A 23,948-nucleotide genomic window follows, 5' to 3' on the forward strand; every position below is an offset into this window, starting at 1 on the left:
CCCTGTACCATTACCAGATGAACAGATGTTGCTGCTCTGTTATACTGAAAGGAGGCAGCTGTGATCAGAATGCATACTGACGCCTACATCTGGAGCTAATCTTGATGTCCTGACTAGGAGAGACCCAGAACACACTTCAGGGATTTCAAATCTAAGAGGAGCTGAAGATAGTGCTTGGCCCGCTGTGACCACAACCTCTGCCCAAGTAACTAACTACCCTCCAGTTGGTCACTAATTGTAAAAAAAAAGTCTGCTGCTATTGATAGGAGCAGTTTAAAATTTATGTGCTACAATGACATATTCACACACAAAAACAGGCATATGAACATATTTTACATATCATTTAGGCGTACCAGGTAAGGGTCATGCAAGCTAGTGCTGCAGTTGGAGGTCTGGGGTGAAGGAGGGGGGACAGTCTGAGATAGAAAGGACGTGGAATTGCAGGTGCTGACAAGGTCAGGCAGACTGGTGGATGGGAAGCGCTCGAAACCCACATCTGATTCCTCCTGCAGGAATAGAAGGAACATTACATGATTGTGTGAGTATGAGAGAGAGAGAGAGAGAGAGAGAGAGAGAGAGACTTGAGGGAGTGGATGAAAAAGCAAGTCAATGTAATTTCCTTTAACGCTCCTATCAAAAGTTCTCTGTGTTATGGTTCTTATCTTTCAGTTAACTCGGTGGCTAACTGCATGCATCCAGAAATAAACTCAAACCTAAGTGAAACAGATTTCTTTTCACAGTGAAGGAACTAGCAACTACTGTAACTAGTGTTTTGTGATGTCACATTGACCTTGACCTCTGACCAACAAATTCTAATCAGTTCATCCTTGAGTCAAAATTGACTTTCATGCCAAATTTGAAGAAATGTGTTTCTGGGGTATGGTGTTCACATACCCTAGTGTATACTTACCCTGCTGGCAACCACTAGCTGGACCAGCCCAGTAGTGGAGCGAAGTATAGTAACAGCCTCCTGATGAGTAAGACCCACCAGAGACTGACCATTAATCATCAGCAACTCATCACCAGCCTGAAGACGACCATCCCTGAAACACACATACATTTAAGCTCAAGCATTTACATATACTGTCCACTTACATACTCATATGCAAAATTCTGCCCAGTGCTCTGTACAAAACCTCTCTAATTTTGTTCTGACTCACTTTATTAGCATAAAGACTCATTCCTCTTGTAAAATTGTAATTTTAAAAAGAAATCCTTCACTGTGTGCCAAATTATTTTTTTCAGACTCAGTGACATATATTAACACATCTAAACATATATTTCAAGTGTTCCCTTTATTATGACAGCTTGATTATTGAAATAGATATCGTAGTTGCAGAGATAGACTGTTAAATGTCGAGCAGGAACACATGAGACAACCGAAAACCTAATTCAATTATGATCCGTTTAATGACATTTCATTATTTATCATAATTTTGCTATCTAAATCAACCAGACAAACTAACAAACAAGACTGAAAACATAAGCTTCTTGGTGAGGGAAAAAAAAAATAACCGGGCCCATGAAATTAGTAAAATAGCAAGTTCAAGTTTTAGTTTCTTTATTTGTGCTATGCACAATATAGTTTATAAAAATATAACAGTCAATATAATGCAGTGCACCTAAATGTGAACAGCTGGTTTTGTCAGTTAAAGACAGAAAACATTTGTAGTTGTAGTAAATTCAGTATGTTGTTATGTGGGTGAGTGTGTACAAAGAACTGAATTCTGAAAAGAAATGTGTTAGTGCTCAGCAAATTATTAATGTCATAAATACAAGTTTGAAACATAAAATTCATCACACACAAAATTGAAAAAAAAATTGAAATGCTTTATAAATCAACCATGAATAGATTATTATTGTGCTCAGGTAGAGATAATGGAATATCAGTTGCACTTGCTTTTTTTCCAGACATTATTTGGACTGTACCTGTGAATGGCACCCCCCTCCTCTACACGAGCAATGATGATGCCGTGAGGAGAGCGCTTGGAGCCCCGCCCCCCTGTTATCTGTATGCCCAAGCCTTCCTGGCCCTTCACCATATGCATCTTCCAGATGTAGTTGCTCCCTCTAGCCTACAGAGGAACACAAAAACATAATGTAATACACAGGGTTGAGTTATAGTCATAAATAATATATAATACACATGATCAAAAAGCTGAAATATAACAAGCACTTGATGAGCTGTATACAGAGCACTTGTCCTCTTGCTCTATATACCCTGTTAAAGACTCCTCTGAGTCAAAATGTGTCGGTCTATACGTGATTCACTGATGACCTTTTATAAATATTATCACATTGCCTCGGATTCCTTGTCAGACTGCCAACTACCACAATAGACTTCCATTATAAGTAGGCTGGTAAGTCACCGTTTTTTTCCATTTTATGTTATTCAATTTTATGAATGTAACTGTAGCGGTTGGGTTTTGATGCTGCTAAAATAATAGTGACCTACTGAATGTATCCTGTGTAGGCAATGATGTGGGGATGAGGCTGCAACTGCTGCTTTGCTCATCATCCAGCCTACACCCAGCATAGACATCCAGTAAAAAAAAAGCAAATGCAATCTGCTCCAGGAAACAGTTTCTGTTTAGTTACCTCTTAACTCAAAAATGTGTTGCTGAAAATGATCCATTAATCAATTAAGCCAGAAATCCTTTATTTGCCTCATCCTATTATACATTTTCAGTCGCACAGCCAATTAAACTATAATCCAATAGGCCCTAGGCCCTTATTAGTAGTCCTGTTCATCTGTTTATTGATGAAATAAATAAATAAATTCATAACCTCATGTGACAGATAAATAAATAAAAAGGGGTTTTGATTTGAAATAATCTCACATGGAAGGAATAAATAGGATTTATGATTAAATTAATTGAAGTATTAATTGAATTAATATACACAAGTTTATATTTGTTAAAAGTGATATTTCATTTAATTTCTTGTGTGGTGAATGTGCCCTCTCAAAATGTACAAGATTCAGATGACATGGGGAGTTCACGTGATGTAATGCAACCAATCAGATGCCGTCAGGGTGTACTGCCGTCTGGTTATTGTGTGAGTTTTCACTCTTCCACTCAATGCAAATTGCCAGCACCCTCTCTTCTATATTTGGTCTAGACCTCTGATTTACTGGTCCACAAAGTGAAAGTGAAAGTGACACACTGGAAAAAATTATCTGTAGCTCCCAGTCTTTACTATTGACAGTCAGAGCTGAGGCAGGTTATACCAGTCTTCACCCTTCCCCTCCCTCCCCTCAAAAAACAAAACAAAAAAACAAGTTAAAAAATATTGAAAATAAATAAATGAATACAAAGATGAAACGGTACAATAAATTTAAACAAAAATAAAATTAAAGCAGAGGGTTAAAGTACATAGAGAGTAGCAGCCAAGACATCAACAGTGGTGTACAGTCTGTTCCTCAAATACATCATGTTGGGAAAAGTTATCTGATACCTGTTGCTGTTACACCATTAGTGGTCTTTGCCCAGCTAACCATGTGATGTTTTCTAAGTACCCTTTAAAGCCACTCCAACATTTGTCAAAAAGGTGGGGCTTTTTCTTTTAAGTTGAACATAATCTTCTCAGAGGTTATCTACAAAGCAGTTTCTCTCAGCCACATAGAGACAGTAGAAGAGTCCTCACTCTTCCATTATATAGCTATGCATTTGTTTTCAGCAATCAGAGCTAGCTTGATAAAGTTTATATTTACCCTCATGTTAATAGGCAGGGCCAATGAGTCTCCGAACAAAACAAAGTCCAAGTCCAAAACATACGGATGTGGCTTCTTGTTTCTATCTTACATCTAGGACACAGTTCTGAGATGGAACTGTTCATCTTGTGGAGACTTTCTGGTGTAAGTAAATTCTATGGATGAGATTCATCTGTAAAAGTTTGTGGCAGCTATTATAGGATAAATTTTGATCTCCCAGACAGATTTCTTCCCAATCATAGTCTTCAAAAGTGAAATTAAGGTCTTGCTCCCACTTAGCCCTGGAGTTGAGGGTTTTGTTTGTGGAGAGATCTAGTAATCTGCGGTAGATTAAGGATAAAATACCCCTCAGGTGTTGAATGTTTTTAAAGATCGCCTCAGTTAAAGGAGAATCTAAAGGATTCGGATGGCCGCTCTGTTGTGTGCTAATGTAATGTCTAACCTGCAGGTACTTGGGGAAATATGGGGCAGGAAGGCTAGGGGCATCTCATAACTGTTCGAAAAATCTGAGGGGGTGTTTCTGCACAGTGGCTTTACACATTTGAGACGTGTTTGTATATCTGACCATAGCTTGGCTGTATGATTTACAAATGGGCAGTCCGTTTTATTCTTCAAACTATAATATCACTGGATCAAAGGGATGCTGGCTAGCAGCACATCTGCAGTGTGGACCTATTCTATTTGCCTCCAAGCAGGAGGATTGTGCATCTCAGTCTGCAAAAACCAGATAGCTCTTAACTAGGCAGCCCAGGAGAAAAGTTCAAAACTGGGGAGCTTCAATCTACCATATTGAGGGGTGTAAAATAGGGATTTGAGTTTTATTCTGGGTACCTTCCCCCTCCATATAAATCTAGTAACCATGCTTTCTAATTTCTTAAAAAAAACATATTTGAGATAGATATGGGAAGGGTTTGGAACAAGTATAAAAATCGGGGCAGCACATTCATCTTTATACAATTTACGTGCCCTACTGGTAATAGGTAGCTGCATCCATCTATCAAGGTCCTTCTCCCGGTATGTAATATATTGAGCAACTCACTGAAAAGGGAAGACTTCCTGTGAAATTTGTTCAGCTGGGGAGTTAAGGGGTAAGCCCATGCTTTTCAGCAGATTAACTTTATATCCAGATAGTCCACCATATGTGGAGAGCAGGTCTATAAGGGCTGGTAAGGAGGAGTTCAAATTGGTTAAGAACAGGATTATATCGTCCGCATATCGAGATGACGTGGACTTCCTCCCCAACCCTGACCCTTGAGATAGAAGGTTGGGACCTTACTGCGATGGCTGAAGGCTCAATTGCTAACGCAAAGAGTAAGGGCGAGAGTGGGCACCCCTGTCGAGTGCCCCTTGATAGGGGAAATGGGTTATTAAATGGGTCATTTTATGTAGGACTACAAGGAGAAAATGCCATTCAACACGGTCAAAAGCTTTCTCTGTGTCCAGTGAGATGGCCAATACTGGATTGTTCATCAATTTAGCACAGTGCGCTATGTTAAGAAATCTCCTGACATTATCAATTGATGATCGTTTTTGTATAAATCCATGTAAACCAGTGTAGGAACTATTTTCTCAAGTGTGGTGGCTATAATTTTAGCAAGCACCTTATATTCAGTTGACAGAAGGGAAATGGGACTGTATGACCCACACCGCTAACCCTAACCCACATGTAAGAGGAAAGGAGGAGGGCTGGCAGTGTTTGTTAATGACAGCTGGTGTAACTCTGGGCACATCACTGTTGAGAACAGGTCTGCAGTAAGCACATCGAACTTTTAGCTTTTAGCATGAGGCCATACCACTTCCCGAGGGAGTTCACACAGGTGATTGTTTGCGCTGTGTACATTCCCCCCTCTGCTAATGCTGATGCAGTTTGTGATGTTCTTCACTCAGTCACAGGCTCACTGCAGACACAGCACCCACAGGCCCTCTTCCTCATCTCTGGGGACTTTAATCATGCCTCTCTGTCCTCCACTCTGCCCACATTCACACAGTATGTCACCTGCCACACCAGAGACAATAAAACACTGGACTTATTGTATGTCAACATCAAGGAGGCATACAACTCATCCCCCCTCCCTCCCCTGGGAAGATCTAACCACAACCTGGTGCATCTCCTGCCTGTGTACCAGCCCCTCGTAAACAGGCAACCGGTGGAAACCAGCATAGTTAAAGCATGGACTGAGGAGTCTGAGGAGGCTCTGAGGGACTGCTTTGACTCAACTGTGTGGGAAGAACTGTGTGTTTCTCATGGGGAGGACATCGAGAGCTTAACAGGCTGCATAACGGACTACATAAACGTCTGTGTTGATAACACTGTACCCACTGTACGGTGTTTTTCTTACAGCAAACCCTGGATTAATCCTGACATAAAGGCTCTCCTTAAAAAAAGAGGGCCTTTAGGTCAGGGAACAAGGAGGCCCAGCCATCTCTGCGCCCCCCCCCCCACGCCTCTTCTGTTTGGTCCTTTAGGCTCTGGAGGTCGAGAAGCTCTTCACTCACGTTCATGTCATTGTCCACTCCTCTCAAAAAAATCAGAAACTGAGTGGTGTCAGATGCGTCAGTGCTTTCATGGCAGGCTAATGAAAAGAAGTCAAATTCCGCTCCTTTTGCTTCGTACTGTCTCTTAATATCTGATGAAACTTCTTCAATTCTCCGTACCACAGTGTTACGAGCCAGGCAAACATTGGCAAACTCTTGCTTCTTCTCTGGACAAATTTTATCAACCATTTTCATTACACATTCTTTAATAAATTCACCCTCAGTGAAAGGTTTGCAGTGCTTGGCAATCAGAGTTGCCACCTCGTAGCTCGCCTTTGTGGCATTTTCATTTGACTCACGGGCTCTTGTGAAAAAGCGCTGCCATTAAAACAGCTTCCAGTTGCTTCAATTTTTCACGGCGTTCGTCCCCAGTTAGCTTGTCGTAGTTAGCATGTTTCGTCTGGTAGTGCCTCTTGATATTAAATTCCTTGAAAACAGCCACAGTCTCTTGGCGAATTAGGCAGACACAGTTGTTTCATATTTCAGTGAAAAAATACTCCAATTTCCACTTGTCCTGGAAACGTCGGCCCTCTTTGTCAACTTTCCTTTTTTTAGCTGCAGTCAGGCCGGACTTTGGATATGCTTGGCCTACAGAGAACTTATTCAGGACTTTGTGGACTGGTGCCAGTGGAACCACCTCCAGCTCAATGCCTTCTTGACTCAGTGCAGGTGGTGGGAGAGAGCAGGATGACGGACAAGCTGTCATCGCTGCTGGTGCAGGAGTCCCACCCCCTGCAGGACACTCTAACAGCACTGGGCAGCTCCTTCAGCAACAGACTGCTACACCCTAAGTGTGTGAAGGAGAGGTATTGCAGGTCCTTCCTTCCTGTTGCTGTCAGACTTTACAACCAGCACTGCTCCCAATAGCCCATAGACCTCACCCTGCACTGTGCAGTATGTCTGCACAAGGTCACTTCTGTTTTTGCACTGGTCAATTTCCCTAACACCCATATTTATTCCATGTTTATTATCTGTATTTAAAATCTATGTACAAAAAACAAAACAAAAAAACTTCAGTTAATTTTGCACTATATCATATAAATATGTATATATGTCTATTTCTTCCCTCTTTAATTCTATTGCTTATTTTTACTGTTGTTCCTGTTCTTGCTGTGACAAACAAATTTCCCCGTCTGTGGGACATTAAAGGATTTCTGATTCTGATTCTGATTCTGATGACATAGGGTCTTTCCCTGGTTTCAGCATAACTATGATAAGGGCCCCTCCAGAGTTTGGGGTAGCTGATTGATTTCAGTTGCATGACTGAACATAGATAACGGGGTCAAGTAATTTATTTGTGTATGCTTTAAAGAAGACAAATGTAAACCCATCAGGGCTGGGGGCTTTTCCTCCTGGGAGCCCAGTCAGAGCATCTAGTACCTCTTGTTTGGATATTTTGTTGTTAAGTTCAGTCTCAGTCTCTTCTGGCATCCGTGGGAGATCCATCCCATCCAACCATCTAAAAACGGTCTGTGTCGTGATTCTTCTCACCCTGTGATGAGTAAAGTGTTTTGTAGAATTATGTGAAGGACTGGTTGATTTGTTTGGGGCTGCAGACCACATCATTCCCATCTGACGGTTTAATAGCCAGCATGTGTCTCACAGCTTCCTCCCTTCTAATCTGCCAGGCTAGTAATTTTCCTGATTTGTAACCCTGCTCATAATGACATTTTTTTCTACCTAGCCATTGCATTCTCCACCTTCTGTGTTGTGAGCATCGTATTCAGCCCTTTTGGTGGTTAACTGATCAAGAGTTGCCTGTGCTTTAGAGTGAGAATGGTCTCTCTCGAGGGCTTTAATATCAGTCTCCAGCGACCTTGTTTTGGATTGGTATTGTTTCTTCTTCCAAGCAGAGTAGCTAATTGTAAAGCCCCTGAAGCCATTAAGGATTCCCAAATTATAGACGGCGAAGCAGATCCTGCATTTGTGATGAAAAAGAAATCAATCTGTTCATTAGTTAATTTAATGGAAGTCCTCATCGCTGACCAAATGAGTGGGGAATCTCCAGCATTTGGGGTTTTTGTTTTGGTTCTGTTTGGTCATATGGAGCAAAAGAGGAGCATGATCTGAGTGTGTTTTAGCCAAATATTCGCATGAGGTAGGGAGATGCTCCTTCCCTGCATGCATAAAGAACACGTCAATCCGAGAGTAACTGTTATGTACGTGTGAGTAGAAAGAGTATTCACAAAGGGATGTGTGTTTCACTCTCCATACATCAATTAAACTGAGATCTTCTAGTTCTTTTTAAAGGGCCCTCACTGCAGAGGATAAAGATTTAGAAGTTGGAGAGGATCTGTCCTTAGCTGGGTCCAGAACCAGGTTAAAATGATGATGAGCTCAGTTGGGGGGCAAGTTGTGTTGAAGAAATGTTTCACAAAGAAATTTGGAATATCTTGATTTGGTCTGTAAACATTAAGCATAGTGACTGGTTCATCGGCCAGAAAGCCTCTAACCAAAATATACTGACCTTCCTTTATCCTTTTCTACATGTTTCAAATGAAACAGTAACACTCTTCTTAATAAAATGGCCATTCCCCGTGCCTGAGAGGTGAATGAAGAGTATATCTGTTATATGTTCTACTGCTAAAGTCTTCGAACAATTAATTTATAATCAACTTTCACATTATCTCAGTATCAACAATATCCTATCACCATTTCAATCTGACTTAAGGTCTAGCCACTCCACAACTACTGCCCTACTCATCTTCACCAATGCTGTGTTTTGTGCTGCTGATAATGGTGATCCCACAGGTGCCATCTTTGTTGATTTAACTTAAGCTTTTGAGTTTGTTGATCACTCTCTGCTTTTAGCTAAGCTCCATGCTATTGGCCTTTCTGAAAATGCAGTTCTGTGGTTCAATTCATACTTGCATAATAAAAAAAACAATGTGTCGTCCTACATGGGAATAAATCTGATTTGTTGATTCAACAAATGGCTCAACATAAGGACCACTTCTCTATTTATGTAAATAATTTACCATCAATTTTCAATAACTCTTTTGTTCAACTTTACACCGATGACACTGTCATATATACATCTAAACCTGATCTACCACAAATTCAAGCTTCTCTACAGTCTGATTTCAACATCTTACAACATTGGTTTTCACATAATAAACTATTGCTCAACAAGACAAAGTCCAATATTATGATCTTTGGTACCAGAGAGAAACTCAAATCCAATCCCATTTCCTGTGTACTAACCTGTAATGACGGCACTCCTCTGCATAAAGTTGATAAGATTAAATATCTTGGTGTATGACTTTATTTTGAACTCTCACTCAAATTAGATGTCGATCATGTGTTACATGAAGTCAACCTTGGAATCAATGTTTTACATCGATCTCAAAATTGCTTTACACGTGGTGTTTGTAAGAAACTTGCCTCTCAACTTATACTTATGATTCTTGACTATTGTGATGTTGTCAATTGTGATGGAAAAATTCCTTTTCATTATGGGTTGATGAATTTTGAACTATTTTGTTGAATATGATTTCTTATATGTATGTATGAACACCTAACCTCTGCCCTATATGACTGTAATAGAGTCACGAACCAGCCAAAACTCAGATAGAAAGTCGCCTTCTTGTCTCATGTTTTATGTCTGATAATTTTATGCTTCACACAGAGTCCCAGGTCATGCGTCATGAGATTTTAACTTTATGTCTTGTGTCAATGAGAAGCCTGTCTGATTGGGATAGCTGTATGTACGTATGTGTGTAGCTTAATCACTGCTGGCACTGAGAGTGCTTGTCTCTTCCCTGACCTTGTTGATATCTGTGTATAAATTGTGAACACTCCTTTACTCGGGGCTCATTCACTCAGCTCATGAATTTGACTGTGTGGTGAGTCCATCTGCAGATGGTTGGATTAAACTTACCGAAAAGACAGATCTGACTTTACTCTTTTATTGACAGAAATTTCCACCGCAATTTTGGCAAAGAGGATGGGATCACTTCTGTGAGAGAGTGCCTTAAACTCAGTGCAGACGGTTCAAAGGGTACGCGGGAGCTCGGACTCCAAAACCTCAACCCCGCCATCAAAGGAGCAGAGACGTGAGGGCCTGACGCCTGAGACAAGGTGGCTCGCTCACAGCTGTAATCTACAGAACCGTGTGGAAGCTGTCTTCTCGGTAAGCCAATATTCAACAGACCATCGTTGTGTGTGTACGTACTTGAATCGATTCTTGCCACTTTTGGGTGGGCGTGACAGGTGTGTCAACAGGGCAGGTTTGGGTTTCGAACCGCTGTAGAATCAAGGAAGCTTCGAAAGGGTTTCAGTCCCTGTGAGTTTTTCTAGAGAACTCTGGTTTGTGATAGACAGGAACTGAGAGCCAGCGAGCACTGAGTTTTTCCTTCTTGGGAGTAGAGCAAATCACGTGGGAAATTGATGCTCAGATTTGTCCCTCTCTCGTTAGGGGGAAAGTAATTTCTCAAAGTGGGTCGCAGTGCCAAGGGCCTGCTCAGACACAGACAGAACTAACATTTCATTTCTTTCCTATGCATCTTTTTACTTTCTTTCCCTCCTCTGAGTGACTTTAGAAATTAGAAAAAAAAAAAGAAAAAAGGGTGCCGGACGGAAAGGGAGTGTGCGTGTGTCAATTGTCTATCCCCAGTTTTTTTTTTTTTCTGTGTTAGTTGTTGAGTTTTCGGTTGCATGTGTCAATTGTTTGTCTCTATTGGGTTTTTTTTCCCGAAGTTACAGATTCTGCGGATTGGGTTTTTATTAGAAAACAGTTGCCTAGGTCATTGCATTGCCTTTTATCCATTTCTTTTGTTGATTTTACCGCTCCTTGGTCTCATATCCACTCGAGTGAAAGAAAAATAATTTTAACAACGCCTTGTTTCCTTTAGAAATTTTTTATAATCAATTCGGGGGTAATAAAAACCAAAATGGGTTCAGGAAACAGCAAAATTCAGGGGGACAACGATTATCCACTCAGGCTGACCTCCCCTCACATTCAGTATATGATTGCCAATTACGGTAAGAAGAGTATGGATCAACTTGATGTGTGGGTCCGAGAGTGTGGGTTTCCAAGTGCTGGCAGTTTTAGCACCAAACAACTTGCCACCTTAAAAAGCAAACTAAAACAAATGGAAAGGGAAAACAAGGAGGAAAAAGGGAAGAGCGGAAAGAACAAACAGACATTTGAACCAGATTGGGAAGCTTTCACAAATTGGCAGGAGGAAGCTTTTCACAGGGAGAAGAACAGGCAGGCAGGGCCAGCTCCTCTAACCTCTCAGTCTCAGTGTCTCAAACTAAATCCCGATCTGGACTCGGCTCCGGCTAAGTCGTCTGCACCATCTGCACCACCTGCACCGTCTGCACGCCACGAGAGGACTCCAGGGCCACCGGACATGAACTGGGAACCAGCAGCTGGGATGTCCTCCGCGCCGCCCGCCTTCCTACGACACCCACCACCCGTCGTACAGCGAGAATTCCACCCAGGGCAGGGCAGAGCAAGGCGTTCGCTGGTGGTTGAGAGCCTAAACACACCACCACCATATGCCACCGTCAGCCACAGCCCTCACCACACACGGAGCAACTCTGTGTACATCTTCCAGGCTCCCATGGTGGAGGTGGCGGGGACTGAGGGTCGAGTGCAGCTGGTTTATAGGCCTTGGACATACAGTGACATGAAGTACGCTGCCGCATCGCTTCCAGACGTCCGCAATGGGGGAGCAGACTTTGCGGTTCAGCTCATAACCTTTTGCCGACAGTTCAAGCCCACCACTGCTGAACTGCAACGCCTGCTGATGGTTCGGATGGGTACAACGTGGGCCCGAGTTGCGGGCGACTACCCCGTGGAGGACATTAGGGTAGAGAACTCTGACTGGGCCAGCGATGACAATTTGGCATACAGAGACGTCATTGGAGGACTATGTTACAGAATCAGACAGACCTTCCCTCTGAAATTAGACATGGGAAAGATTTCTGCCTGCAAACAACGTGACAATGAACTCTTAGCGGACTATCTGGTCAGACTCACTGCAGTCCACACCACGCACAGTGGCCTCGCGAAGCCCCGAGTCATGGGAGGTATCCATGAAGTCACTCCCTGGGAGGCCCAGCTACAGGACCGCTTCATGAATGGCGTGAAGCCAGAGATCAGCAGAATGGTGAGAGAACAATGTGTGAGCTGGGACAATGCAAATCTCGAAAGCGTTGAGGAATGGGACAACCACGCAGAAAAGTTCCTCAACCACGAAAAGAACCGAAAGGCGACAGTCTTGACAGAAAGACTCCAATTGGCTCAGTTGGCATGCTACGAGCACCAAGCGAGGAGTCGTGGACGAGGACGGGGAAAGGGACGCCGGGGCAGATTCAAAAAACGCCCTGGCGCCTGTCATAGATGTGGAAAAATGGGACAGTGGCAAGACAACTGCCCAGAGAACGACGCAACGGACGACTGACTAGCTGAGGAGCCGAGTACAGTGACGGACGAATCTGGTTTTGACGCACAGGCTGAGGAGGAGAAGCAACCTACGTATCTTTCACGTGAGAGCACCAACACTGACACACACACACCACAAGAGATGTATGCCCTTACACTGCAAGCTATCACATATCTTGAAAATAAACAACAGAAAGGTACACTACTCCACTTGCATGCGAAGATGAGCTACAGGGCCGTTTTAAACACTCTTTCCTGCTGCCAGTGATATGAGCAAAAAAGATCTTCTTTTCTGTCCCGTGAATCTCATGGGGAGAGATCTGATGTGTGCTTTGGGTATCGGTTTAAGATCGACTCCGGAGGGGTTAGTGGTGGTTAGGGAAGCAGCCACATTCGTGAAGTATGGTAAAGAAGATCTTTTTTACTCATATCACTGGCAGCTCCCCCTCACAGCTCTTGATTCTATAAATCACACCCTCCTGCAGACAGCCAGAGCATGCACAGCGCACACACACAACACACACGCAGACATGGTGAGAGCACAAGACCTTCAGTGCACAGCACACATCTCCCTCGGTCCTGATACGAATTTTGAAAAAAAAAAAAAAACTGGTGCAGGGAGAGACAGGGACAAGATAAACTGAGGCTTGTGTGGTTGTATTGGAACGACAAAATGTGTGTTGCTTCTGTAACCTTGACGGATTCCCACTCTCAGCATTTGTTCTCGGTACCGAACTCTGACCCTCACATTCCATTGATCAAACCAAAGGGGAAAGGGTGGCAGGAATTGGGACCATGGACCAGGGCATGCAATGATGCAACAGGTCGGACACAGATGTCCGATCCACATGTTGAGTATCACCGCAGTTTGAGAACATACAGAAAAAGGCTTTCAGCTGTAGTAACTGCAGTATGATCTGTTGAGCTCATACCTGACACGAAAGGGGATTTGTCAAAATTTGTCAGGACAAATAAGGGTTGTTTTGATTCTTTTGATGCTTGTCATGAAAGATTTTTTGTTGATAACGTCACTGAGGTACCAGAGTTAAGCCAAGTGCCAGCACACTTATGGGCACAGCATAAACATGATGTTGGGCTTATCAAAAACGCAGAACCTGTAATAATCACTCCAAAATCTTCCCACAGGCCGTGCCAGAACCAGTATCCCCTGAAAAAAGAGGCTGTGGAGGGCATCAAACCAGTGTTTGAGGCACTCCCCAAGGCCAGCGTCATCGTTCCGTGTGAAAATTCACCCGTGCGCACGACAATCTTCCCAGTCAAAAAGATCAAACCAGTGGGCCAGGCCAACGAATGGAGGTTTGTACAAGACCTACAAGCAGTAAATGCAGCCATTCATGCACGCGCGCCAACCGTCCCTAACCCTCACACCATTCTCTCACAAGTTCCACCCGGCAGTAAGTGGTTCTCTGTTGTTGATCTAGCCAATGCTTTCTTCAGCATTCCTGTTCACCCAGACAGCCAATTCTGGTTTGCGTTTACGTTTGAAAATAAGACCTACACATTCACGCGCTTGTGCCAGGGCCTGTCCGAGTCACCAACAATTTTTAACGCAGCACTGTGCGACAATTTGGATTCTTTAAAGCTGCCCAGCAATAGTGCACTGTTGACTTATGCGGATGATCTGTTGATTTGCTCTCCCACCAGAGAAGCCTGTGTAGCAGACACAGTGGCCTTGCTCTCCCATTTGGCTGATAACGGACACAAAGCAAGCCTGTCAAAGCTGCAGTTTGTCTCTGAGGAAGTTGTTTTCCTAGGTCATGTGATCACAAGGGAAGGGAAGAATAGCTGCAATCCAGTCTATTCCGAGGCCTCTAACCAAAAAGCAAGTAATGAGTTTTTTGGGTATGACGTCATATTTCAGACAATGGATCCTGAACTACGCAGAAATAGAGGCACCATTGGCAGCAATCGCCCATGGGAAAGGCCTCAATGCGAACGACAAATTTGAGTGGACGACTGACGCTGACAAAGCATTCACTGACCTCAAACTGGCCCTGCAGTCTCCCCCGACTCTGGGCCTGCCCGACTGCTCACGACCTTTCACCCAGACAGTCGACGAAAAGGGTGGGTACATGACTTCCGTATTGCTACAAGACCACGGGGGCCGCAACAGGCCTGTAGCGTACTTTTCATCAAAACTTGATTCAGTGGCGGCAGGCTTGCCTGCCTGCCTCAGAGCTGTGGCTGCTACAGAGAAAGCAGTGATGGCCTCTCGAGACATTGTAGGGTATTCTGATCTGACACTGCTGGTACCCCATGCTATCTCCTTGATTTTGCTCGAGCAGAAAACCTCTCATCTCTCAGCTGCTAAGTGGCTGAGATACAACACCATTCTGCTAGAGCTCCCAAACATTACTGTGAACGATGTACAGTTCTTAATCCTGCTACCCTTCTTCCCACAGCTGACGATGGAGAGGCGCACGACTGTGTTGCTATCATTAATAAAGTCTGCTCTCCCAGATCTGATCTGCAGGAAGTGCCACTTCAGAATGCAGACCTGGAACTGTTTGTGGATGGCTCAGCATCAAGGGACCCAGGGACAGGAAAGAACCAAACAGGGTTTGCAGTCACAACATTACATGACATTGTTCTAGCTGAACCTCTCCCCTCAAACTATTCCGCTCAAGCCGCAGAGCTTGTAGTCTTAACAAAAGCATGCACATTGGCCAAGGACAAGTCTGTTAACATTTTCACAGACAGTCGTTATGCCTGGGGAGTTTGTCATTCATTTGGCCAAATTTGGGCAAACAGAAAATTCCTGATGGCTTCAGGAAAGCCAATTGCACACCACACATTGGTTGCCTCCCTCCTCGATGCTCTGCTGCTACCAAAACAAATCACTGTCTGTAAATGTGAAGCTCACACTAACAAACCTGACTTCATTTCACAGGGAAACGCCAGAGCAGACGCCGCTGCGAAGAAAGCAGCTAAGCAGCGACTAACAAAACAATGTGTTGCTATCCCTGCCTCACCACTGACACCTTTCACAGATCTGCAGGAACTACAAGCAAAAGCCACTCCACAGGAGAAGGCCAACTGGAGGCAAGCTGGTTGCGCTGTCAAAGAGAATGTTTGGTATGGTCCTAACAACAAACCGTGCTTGCCCAAATATCTTTTTCCTCACTATGCTAAGTTGACACATGGACGAGATCATGTGTCAAAAGGGGGAATGATGAGTGAGATACAAAGACATTGGTTCACAAAAGGGTTCTCAGCCTTCTCCCAAACTTTTTGCAAAAGGTGTGTGATCTGTGCCACAAACAATGCAGGGGGAGGTCTTCGGACGCAACAGGGCGCCCATCCACCCCCTGAAAGACCATTCGATTATTTACAAATGGATTTCATTGAACTAACACCTAGTGAGGGAAAGAAATACTGTCTCGTGGTGGTCGACATGTTTTCTAAGTGGGTGGAAGCTTTCCCTACATCCAAACAGGATGCGGCAGCAGTTGCAAAAGCTTTAATCACAGAAATCATCCCACGTTGGGGAATTCCAGCTAAAATTTCCAGTGATAATGGCACACCTTTTGTAAACACAGCTCTGAAGAGTGCGGGGGACTACTTAGGTATTGACCTAAAACAGCACTGCGCCTACCACCCAGCAAGCGGAGGTGCCGTAGAAAGAGAAAATGGCACCCTGAAAAACAAGCTTGCTAAATGTTGTGAAGAAACAGGTCTGTCATGGACCAAAGCCTTGCCAACCGTCCTCATGCACATGAGGGCTAGAATCAGAGCTAAAAACAACCTTAGCCCTTTTGAAATCTTGTTTGGTCGACCTCTGCACACCGGGATATGGCCCGGCACGAGACAGCTCCCAGGGACAGGTCAGTGTGAGGATGAAATGTTGCGTTATTGTGCAAACCTGTCCTCTGTTCTTTCTGATATTCACAAACAGGTCAAGGACGCTCTGCCTGCCCACAAACTGCATGATTTGGAGCCAGGGGATTGGGTCGTCATTCGAGATCTCAGGAGAAAGAACTGGAGAGCTCACAGATGGAACGGTCCCTTCCAAGTGCTTCTGACCATGGAGATGGCAGTGAAGATCACAGAGAGAGCCACCTGGGTTCACGCCAGCCACTGCAAACGGGTTCCAGAGCCAGCGGACGACACCTCACAGAGCGTGCTTATTGTAGAATAATCATGACTGATGTTTGAGCATGTCTTTTGAGCTGTGAAAAGAATCTCTTTTCCAAGCTGACTTGATTTTTTTTTTATCCTTCACTATTACTTACGAAGGAATTTTTTTTAATCTAGTCTGTAGTGAGCATAGTATGCTCAAAGGGAGAAATTGTGATGGAAAAATTCCTTTTCATTATGGGTTGATGAATTTTGAACTATTTTGTTGAATATGATTTCTTATGCAAATGTATGGACACCTAACCTCTGCCCTATATGACTGTAATAGAGTCACGAACCAGCCAGAACTCAGATAGAAAGTCGCCTTCTTGTCTCATGTTTTATGTCTGATAATTGTATGCTTCACACAGAGTCCCAGGTCATGCGTCATGAAGTTTTAACTTTATGTCTTGTGTCGATGAGAAGCCTGTCTGATTGGGATAGCTGTATGTACGTATGTGTGTAGCTTAATCACTGCTGGCACTGAGAGTGCTTGTCTCTTCCCCTGACCTTGTTGATATCTGTGTATAAATTGTGAACACTCATTTACTCGGGGCTCATTCACTCAGCTCATGAATTTGACTGTGTGGTGAGTCCATCTGCAGATGGTTGGATTAAACTTACCGAAAAGACAGATCTGACTTTACTCTTTTATTGACAGAAATTTCCACTACACTATCAAAATGCATTTAATCATACCTTGTTCCACTTAACACAGCATATAATAGACTCTGCAGATTTGTCCTTGGTTGTCCTTTTCTCACTCAGAACTGTACAATGTATGATAGACTTAAATGGCCATCTCTAAATGTAAGAGGGATGAAATAAAAGAAGGAACAAAATATGAGCTGGGGTTTTGTTGAACCTTGTCTGGAGTGTCTGTCCCACTAACAGACCTGGGGGACTGTTGGTGCTTGAGTCCATATTTTCCCTTTTTAACAGGGTAAAAGGCACGTGGTCCCATCTACACACTTACAATAGTTACAGCTCTTAAGGATGTGCTGGCCTGGCTCTATTTGGTTTGGCTCAGCGTGGGCCTGGGCTACCTGTTAAGGGGGTGTCATGAACTAATGACTCCTCGCAGTACTATCAAAGAATCACCTCTAATACAGTGGCTATACTAATTCGGTTACAAACAAGTTTCATATACTCTAACTTCTTGGCAATAAAAGCCCTGTTATTTGGTCATCTAAAAGCTTTTTTTTATGAATCAGCATTACAGGAAAATTTTTCACCAGCTTTAACTGAATACAACTTCAGTTACAGCTGAAAACAACATAAAACACTTCAAATGTTTTAAAGTCCATAAGGATTGAGAGAAACTGAAGAGATTCAGTCAGAGGCTGAGTACTGAGAGATGAACACCCTGAATTTTAAAACATCTTTCTCTACGGTTTCCTGCACAGACATGAGTTAAATATCGACTTGCAAAACAACTGTTTGAGGGAGAGAATGGTACTTGTTACCGGTTGGTTGCAATATTGACACAATATTGACTCAATATGGCCAAAAGAACTGGTGGAACAATGCCAAAAGAGCTCAAGTCATCAACCTGGCATTCAAAATCCCCAGATCTCAAACCAATTAAACATCTATGGGACATGCCAGAGCAAGACTGATCCATGGATGCCTCTGCCATGACAGGCTGTATTGGTCTGCAACAGTGTTTGTACAAGTGGTGCAAGCCAAGTGGCCTCCACACGAATACCATTAGTTTTCCCAACAGAACATTGCATTGTAATGAGATGATCAACATTTTTCACGTTACCTGTTAGTTGCTCTATGATGAAGTGTTATGATGCCCATTTACCTAAACTATTAATCTCAATTCAGAAGTCCCATGTCTTCAGACAAAAGATGGAACACATAAAGCAGTATAACCATTAACCTGACCTAGTGTAATTCTGCATGAAATAGTAGCCTTTTGTGTCAACAGTGTGTCTTACCTGGCTTGAGGGTTCACTGCTGAAAGAATTGATTTTGCATTCTAACAGCTGACTATGACACCTTGCAGGCAGGGTGGCAGTGCCGCCACTATGTAGACTTGTTCCCATCTGAGAAAAGGATCCTGGGCTTTCCTTTGTTGGTGTATGTGTGAGGATGCAACCTGAGTCTTCACCTTGAGTACTGATTTCTGCATCAGTTGGAATAGGGGAGTTGTCACCATTATAACAGCTCTCGAGTTCTGCATCATCCATGTTCCTGTTGTCTTGATTAAAGGGCGAACGTGATGTGACACCAAACTTGCGTGTGCGTTTGAAGTTTACTGAGCTGTCAGAGCACTCAGTGGCTGCTCTGTCCTGCAGCTGGTCTCCACAGTGCTCCCTGATGACATGCCTATTGACAATGCCATTGACATTATGGGGAGGGGGAGGAGCCTTTCGCTTGACTCGTCGCAGCATGATTAGGTAGATACAGCCTCCACTCCAGCACTGGTCAGCTAGGTAACTATAAGAAAAGCATGAAGGGATAATGCTGTGATTACACATTGGTCAATAGACAAGTCAATAGAATTTGCAACTTTCTAATATAATACTGATTCATTTGACATGATTATCTTGCCTCATTAATTAATCAATCAATCACTTAATTGATCAGTAGAGGTGCTGCCCCTTCTAACATGTGATTAATAATATTACATATGTGGTGACAATGCTATGTTATGTGGTGCTCCATGTGAAGTGATTAGCAAACCTGAAAATTTCACTCCCCAAATGAAGACAATTAGTCTGTTGCTGACTGCATGTCTGTCTGTCCATCCATCCATCCATCCATCCATCCATCCATCCATCCATCCATCCATCGCCTTGCTTGAGACAGCAGGCCTAGAAGGGTATTCTAGACCTCAGTTCCCAGGATAGATGGGACACATGGTCCCTCCAGTGAGTTCTGGGTCAGCCCCAGGGCCTCTTCCCAGTTGGTTGTGCTTGATACACCTTCCAAAGGAGGCGCCCAGGAGCCATCCTAACAAGATGTCCGAACCACCACAGTTGGTTCTTTTTGACATGAAGAAGCAGTGGCTCTACTACAAGATCCCCATGAATGACTGAAATTTCATCCTATCTCTAAGGCTGACACTAGCCACCCTACGATGGAAACTTGTAGGCTTTATCCGCAATCATGCTCTTTTTGTCAATACCCACAGCTCAGAACAAGAACTGGGTCAGTAGATAGAATGACCCAGTGAGGTCACACTGGCTACTACATCAAATTCAATTTGTACATTATCAGACGTTTAGGATTATTGTCCGTTTTTAGCTTCCAGTGCTCATAGCATTGTGAGTTAACTTTATTTCACCCTCATGTACACCCTCTTCACCATGACAGTCTGGAGCAGCAGTAAAGCTGGTGCTGAAGAAACTAACAAAACCACGTCATCTGCAAATAGCAGAGGCGTAATTTTGAGGTTCCCAAACCAGACACTTTCCATCCCACTAAGTATACGGACAGAGTTTTCACTTCACAAAGTGGCTGGCCAAACTCCCACAACCCCCCACATTCTTCCAGAGATGAGAGTTGAAGACCCAATGGACCAGGGCCTCTACCAGACATTCCCAGCTCACCCTTGAAACTCGTTTGAGTTTTCCAGGTCTGTCCGGCAGCCTCCCCCACCATCTGATCCAACTCAGCATCAGGTGCTGATCAGTTAACAGCTTTGCTCCTGTCTTCACAAGAATGTCCAAGACATATGGCTGCAGATAAGATGAAGTTGATCATTTCCCTTGTCTGAAGGTGGCCTGGTACCAAGTACACTTATGGACTACCTCATGCTCAAACATTGTGTTCATTATCTCCAGTCTGTGACTAGAAAGAAATCTAATAACAAAGCACCACCCAAGTTCTGATCAGGCAGGCTGTTCCTCCCAATCACCCCCTTCAGCATACAATTTGTAGGGGTATTCCGAGCTTCATACACTGCGCAAACAGTCAGAGCATGACCCCAGCAACTTTCACACAGGGTTGACTCTTTGTGAACTCCAACATTGCGGCATTCAGTCGGGGGCTTCACTACTGCCCGTCACCTCTCGCCCCGGGCAACTCTGGAAAGGTGTTGTCCAGGGTGTCCAGCCCCTCTCAGGAGTTTGGTTCCAGAACTGGTACTGCACATGTAGGTGAACCCAACTACATCTAGTTTGTAACTCCCGCACCAGCTCTGGTCCTTCTCCACTGGAGAGATAACATTCCACATACCAAGGGCTAGTGCTTGCCCCCGCCCTCCACACATGGCACCCCATATCTCTCCCCTGCAGGTGGTGGGTCCACATGGGGCCTGCTCAATGTTGTTTCTTCAGACTTCGTTGGCAGGCTCCTCTCCCAGGCCTGGCTCCAGGAGGGCAAGGTACTCCCATACTGACTGTATGTGGTAAATGGAATGGTAAATGAACTTGCATTTCGATGGTGCTCTTCCAGTCTACTGACCACTCAAAGCGCTTTACAACACTTGTCATATTCACCCATTCACACGGGCATTCATACACTGCCATGTAATTTTTGATTCAGTAGCTTGCTCAAGGATACTTCAACATGCAGCCGGGGAGCTTGGAAATCAAACCAGCGACCTTCCAATTAGTGGTGGCATGATGGCCCTAAGCATGAAACTGTGTTGAGCATAGTCTGAAACCACTGAATGATGATTTGCAATTAATGTTAATACCTGAAAATAACATTATGCAGAAAAAGTTGAATAGTTTGAAGGCCAATATGTTATGTAATCATTTTCTCAGAAGTACCTCTAAACAAACTTTGTGATTTGGACTATAGAAGCGGATTGTGCAAATTACATTTTTTGCAAGTTCTTGTCCTGTGCCCGATTCCAGCAGTACTCTTACCTGGCTCCACTGACATCTACTCCCACCATCAGCTGCCCATTCAGTGACAGCAGTTCATCTCTCAACTTGATCCCCCCACAGCGGGCTGCAGGGCTCCTCTTCTTCACTTCTGTCACCCAGATGCATCCTACATCCATGATGGGGCCCTGGTCCCTCCTCCTCCTAGGGCCTCCCTTCTTTCTTCTGTCAGGGTCCCCAAAAATAGGGATGTTCCCAAAGCTGAGGCCAAACTCCATGGTATCTCCCTCCTCTTTATTGAGGGAAACGGCATGGACCTCAACATCTAATCCCTCTTTGTAGGAGGACAGGCTGGTTAATGGAGTTATGTCACCCTCCATGAAGTTGAACTTAATGTACTCCACCAACTTCTGAATGGCAGCCAGACACAGGGATATATCCTCAACGTTAAGACTGTTAAAACTGCCTCTACTGCACATACTATCCCCTTCTCCATTCTGGCAGGAGTCCACAAGCTAGAGAAAGAAGAAGAAGAATGACAAATCAGTGAACAAACCTGGATAATAACATCAGATAATAAGGCTTTAACAACTATGCTTGCATATTGTTTTACATTTTGACACACTGCATGGTTTGCCATTTATGGTTTGAGTTTACCAGAATACTCACTTCATTTTAAACATTTAAATTCAAGACTTTGGCAGGGTGTGCAACACATTTTAGTAATATTTTTCAATCGTCTATCTGATAGTCATCGTCTAACAGAAGAGGTGTTATGTTTTCCTTTTAACCAATGCAGCTAGCTAAATTGACAGTTACATATGTTGAACATTCACAAAGTTAGTCTCTGTCACCAACAATACATCAGACACACAACTGAGTGACATAAATATATACTGTGCGAATACTTGTAGGATAATGATTTTCTTATCACCACAGCGTGGTGATCTATGTGATGGAAAAATTCCTTTTCATTATGGGTTGATGAATTTTGAACTATTGTTGAATATGATTTCTTAAAAACATTTATCTAACTTGCATCATGTGACTGATATCTTATGCAAATGCATGAACACCTAACCTCTGCCCTATATGATTGTAACAGAGTCACGAACCAGCCAAAACTCAGATAGAAAGTCGTCTTCTTGTCTTATGTTTTATGTCTGATAATTTTATGCTTTGCACAGAGTCCCAGGTCATGCGTCATGAAGTTTTAACTTTACGTCTTGTGTCGATGAGAAGCCTGTCTGATTGGGATAGTCGTATGTACGTGTGTGTGTAGCTTAATCACTGCTGGCACAGAGAGTGCTTGTCTCTTCCCCTGACCTTGTTGATATCTGTGTATAAAATTGTGAACACTCCTTTACTCGGGGCTCATTCACTCAGCTCATGAATTTGACTGTGTGGTGAGTCCATCTGCAGATGGTTGGATTAAACTTACCGAAAAGACAGATCTGACTTTACTCTTTTATTGACAGAAATTTCCACCACATCTACTTACAGCATGACTGACACTTCAGTTCCAGGGACCATGCTGATACTGATATTAATTAATCAATAATCCCTCAAATGTTGTCATCAATCACTTGTAACAAAGTTACAGATTTAAAAAAGATTACTCTTTGAAAAGAGTAATGTCCGACAGAATCTAAAGTCTGGGTCCAATCCCACTCCTATTGTTACTTCCTGATTTTCATTTTGTTGGATTTATGGTGTGTTCCATGCCACCACATCACACCAGTGCCATGGCAATTCAGACTTTAAAATATATTTGTATTCTCTACACTTTTGTTATCCCCTGAAAGTTGACTGTCTGCAATTACAAACAAAATAAATAGCAAAATAAATGCAAGATCTGATGGTGCAGCTGTAAGGACCAAAATATGATTTGACCCCGATGTATCTGTATATGTAACTGTGGCCCATGGAAGATAGGGGCAATATTCTTGCTAAAACTGAGCAGCTGTTCAGGAAATACCTAGGCAGCAAAGCTCACATTTTGGAAGCAGTGCAACTAACAGGGAAAGGATGATATCCAGGTTTGGTAAAGGTGGAATTTCTATCCACAGAGGATAACATTTGTCTTCTTCACCAAAGGCTAAACTAAAGGACCACTTTAGTTACTGAAAAGTATATCAGCATTCAACCTAATAACACACTGATTGAGTTGAACTTTGAAACATTGCTGAGGGAAATCCCTGCCGGTGAAACTAACTTGAACAGAAGAAGTGGTCAGCTTACAATGAGGGAAAATATGGAAAGATGGACTAAAATGAGAAACTGAAAACAGAATTTATGGGATGGGAGAAATTACTACAAAAGCCAGGAAAGATTAAACGGACGGCCCGGGAGAGAGGACCAAGGCAGGCATGAGAACCGAGAT

At 43.4% G+C, this 23,948-nt stretch overlaps 1 protein-coding gene across 5 annotated transcripts in view; it reads right to left on the reverse strand.

Moving 5' to 3' along the window:
* The window catches only part of pdzd2 (PDZ domain containing 2), a 122,751-nt gene that overhangs the window by 49,730 nt on the left and 49,073 nt on the right, over positions 1–23,948 (reverse strand). For all 5 annotated transcript variants that reach the window (XM_037096909.1, XM_037096905.1, XM_037096907.1 and 2 more), the window contains 5 exons: positions 21,608–22,080; positions 18,725–19,226; positions 1,930–2,075; positions 911–1,043; positions 354–506 (listed from right to left, as the gene is read on the reverse strand). In XM_037096909.1, the coding sequence (XP_036952804.1) occupies positions 354–506; positions 911–1,043; positions 1,930–2,075; positions 18,725–19,226; positions 21,608–22,080 (1,407 nt within the window). The remainder of the gene's footprint in view (positions 1–353; positions 507–910; positions 1,044–1,929; positions 2,076–18,724; positions 19,227–21,607; positions 22,081–23,948) is intronic.

Source organism: Acanthopagrus latus, chromosome 5 (genome assembly GCF_904848185.1).
Source record: "Acanthopagrus latus isolate v.2019 chromosome 5, fAcaLat1.1, whole genome shotgun sequence".
In the NCBI taxonomy this organism is placed as follows: domain Eukaryota; kingdom Metazoa; phylum Chordata; class Actinopteri; order Spariformes; family Sparidae; genus Acanthopagrus; species Acanthopagrus latus.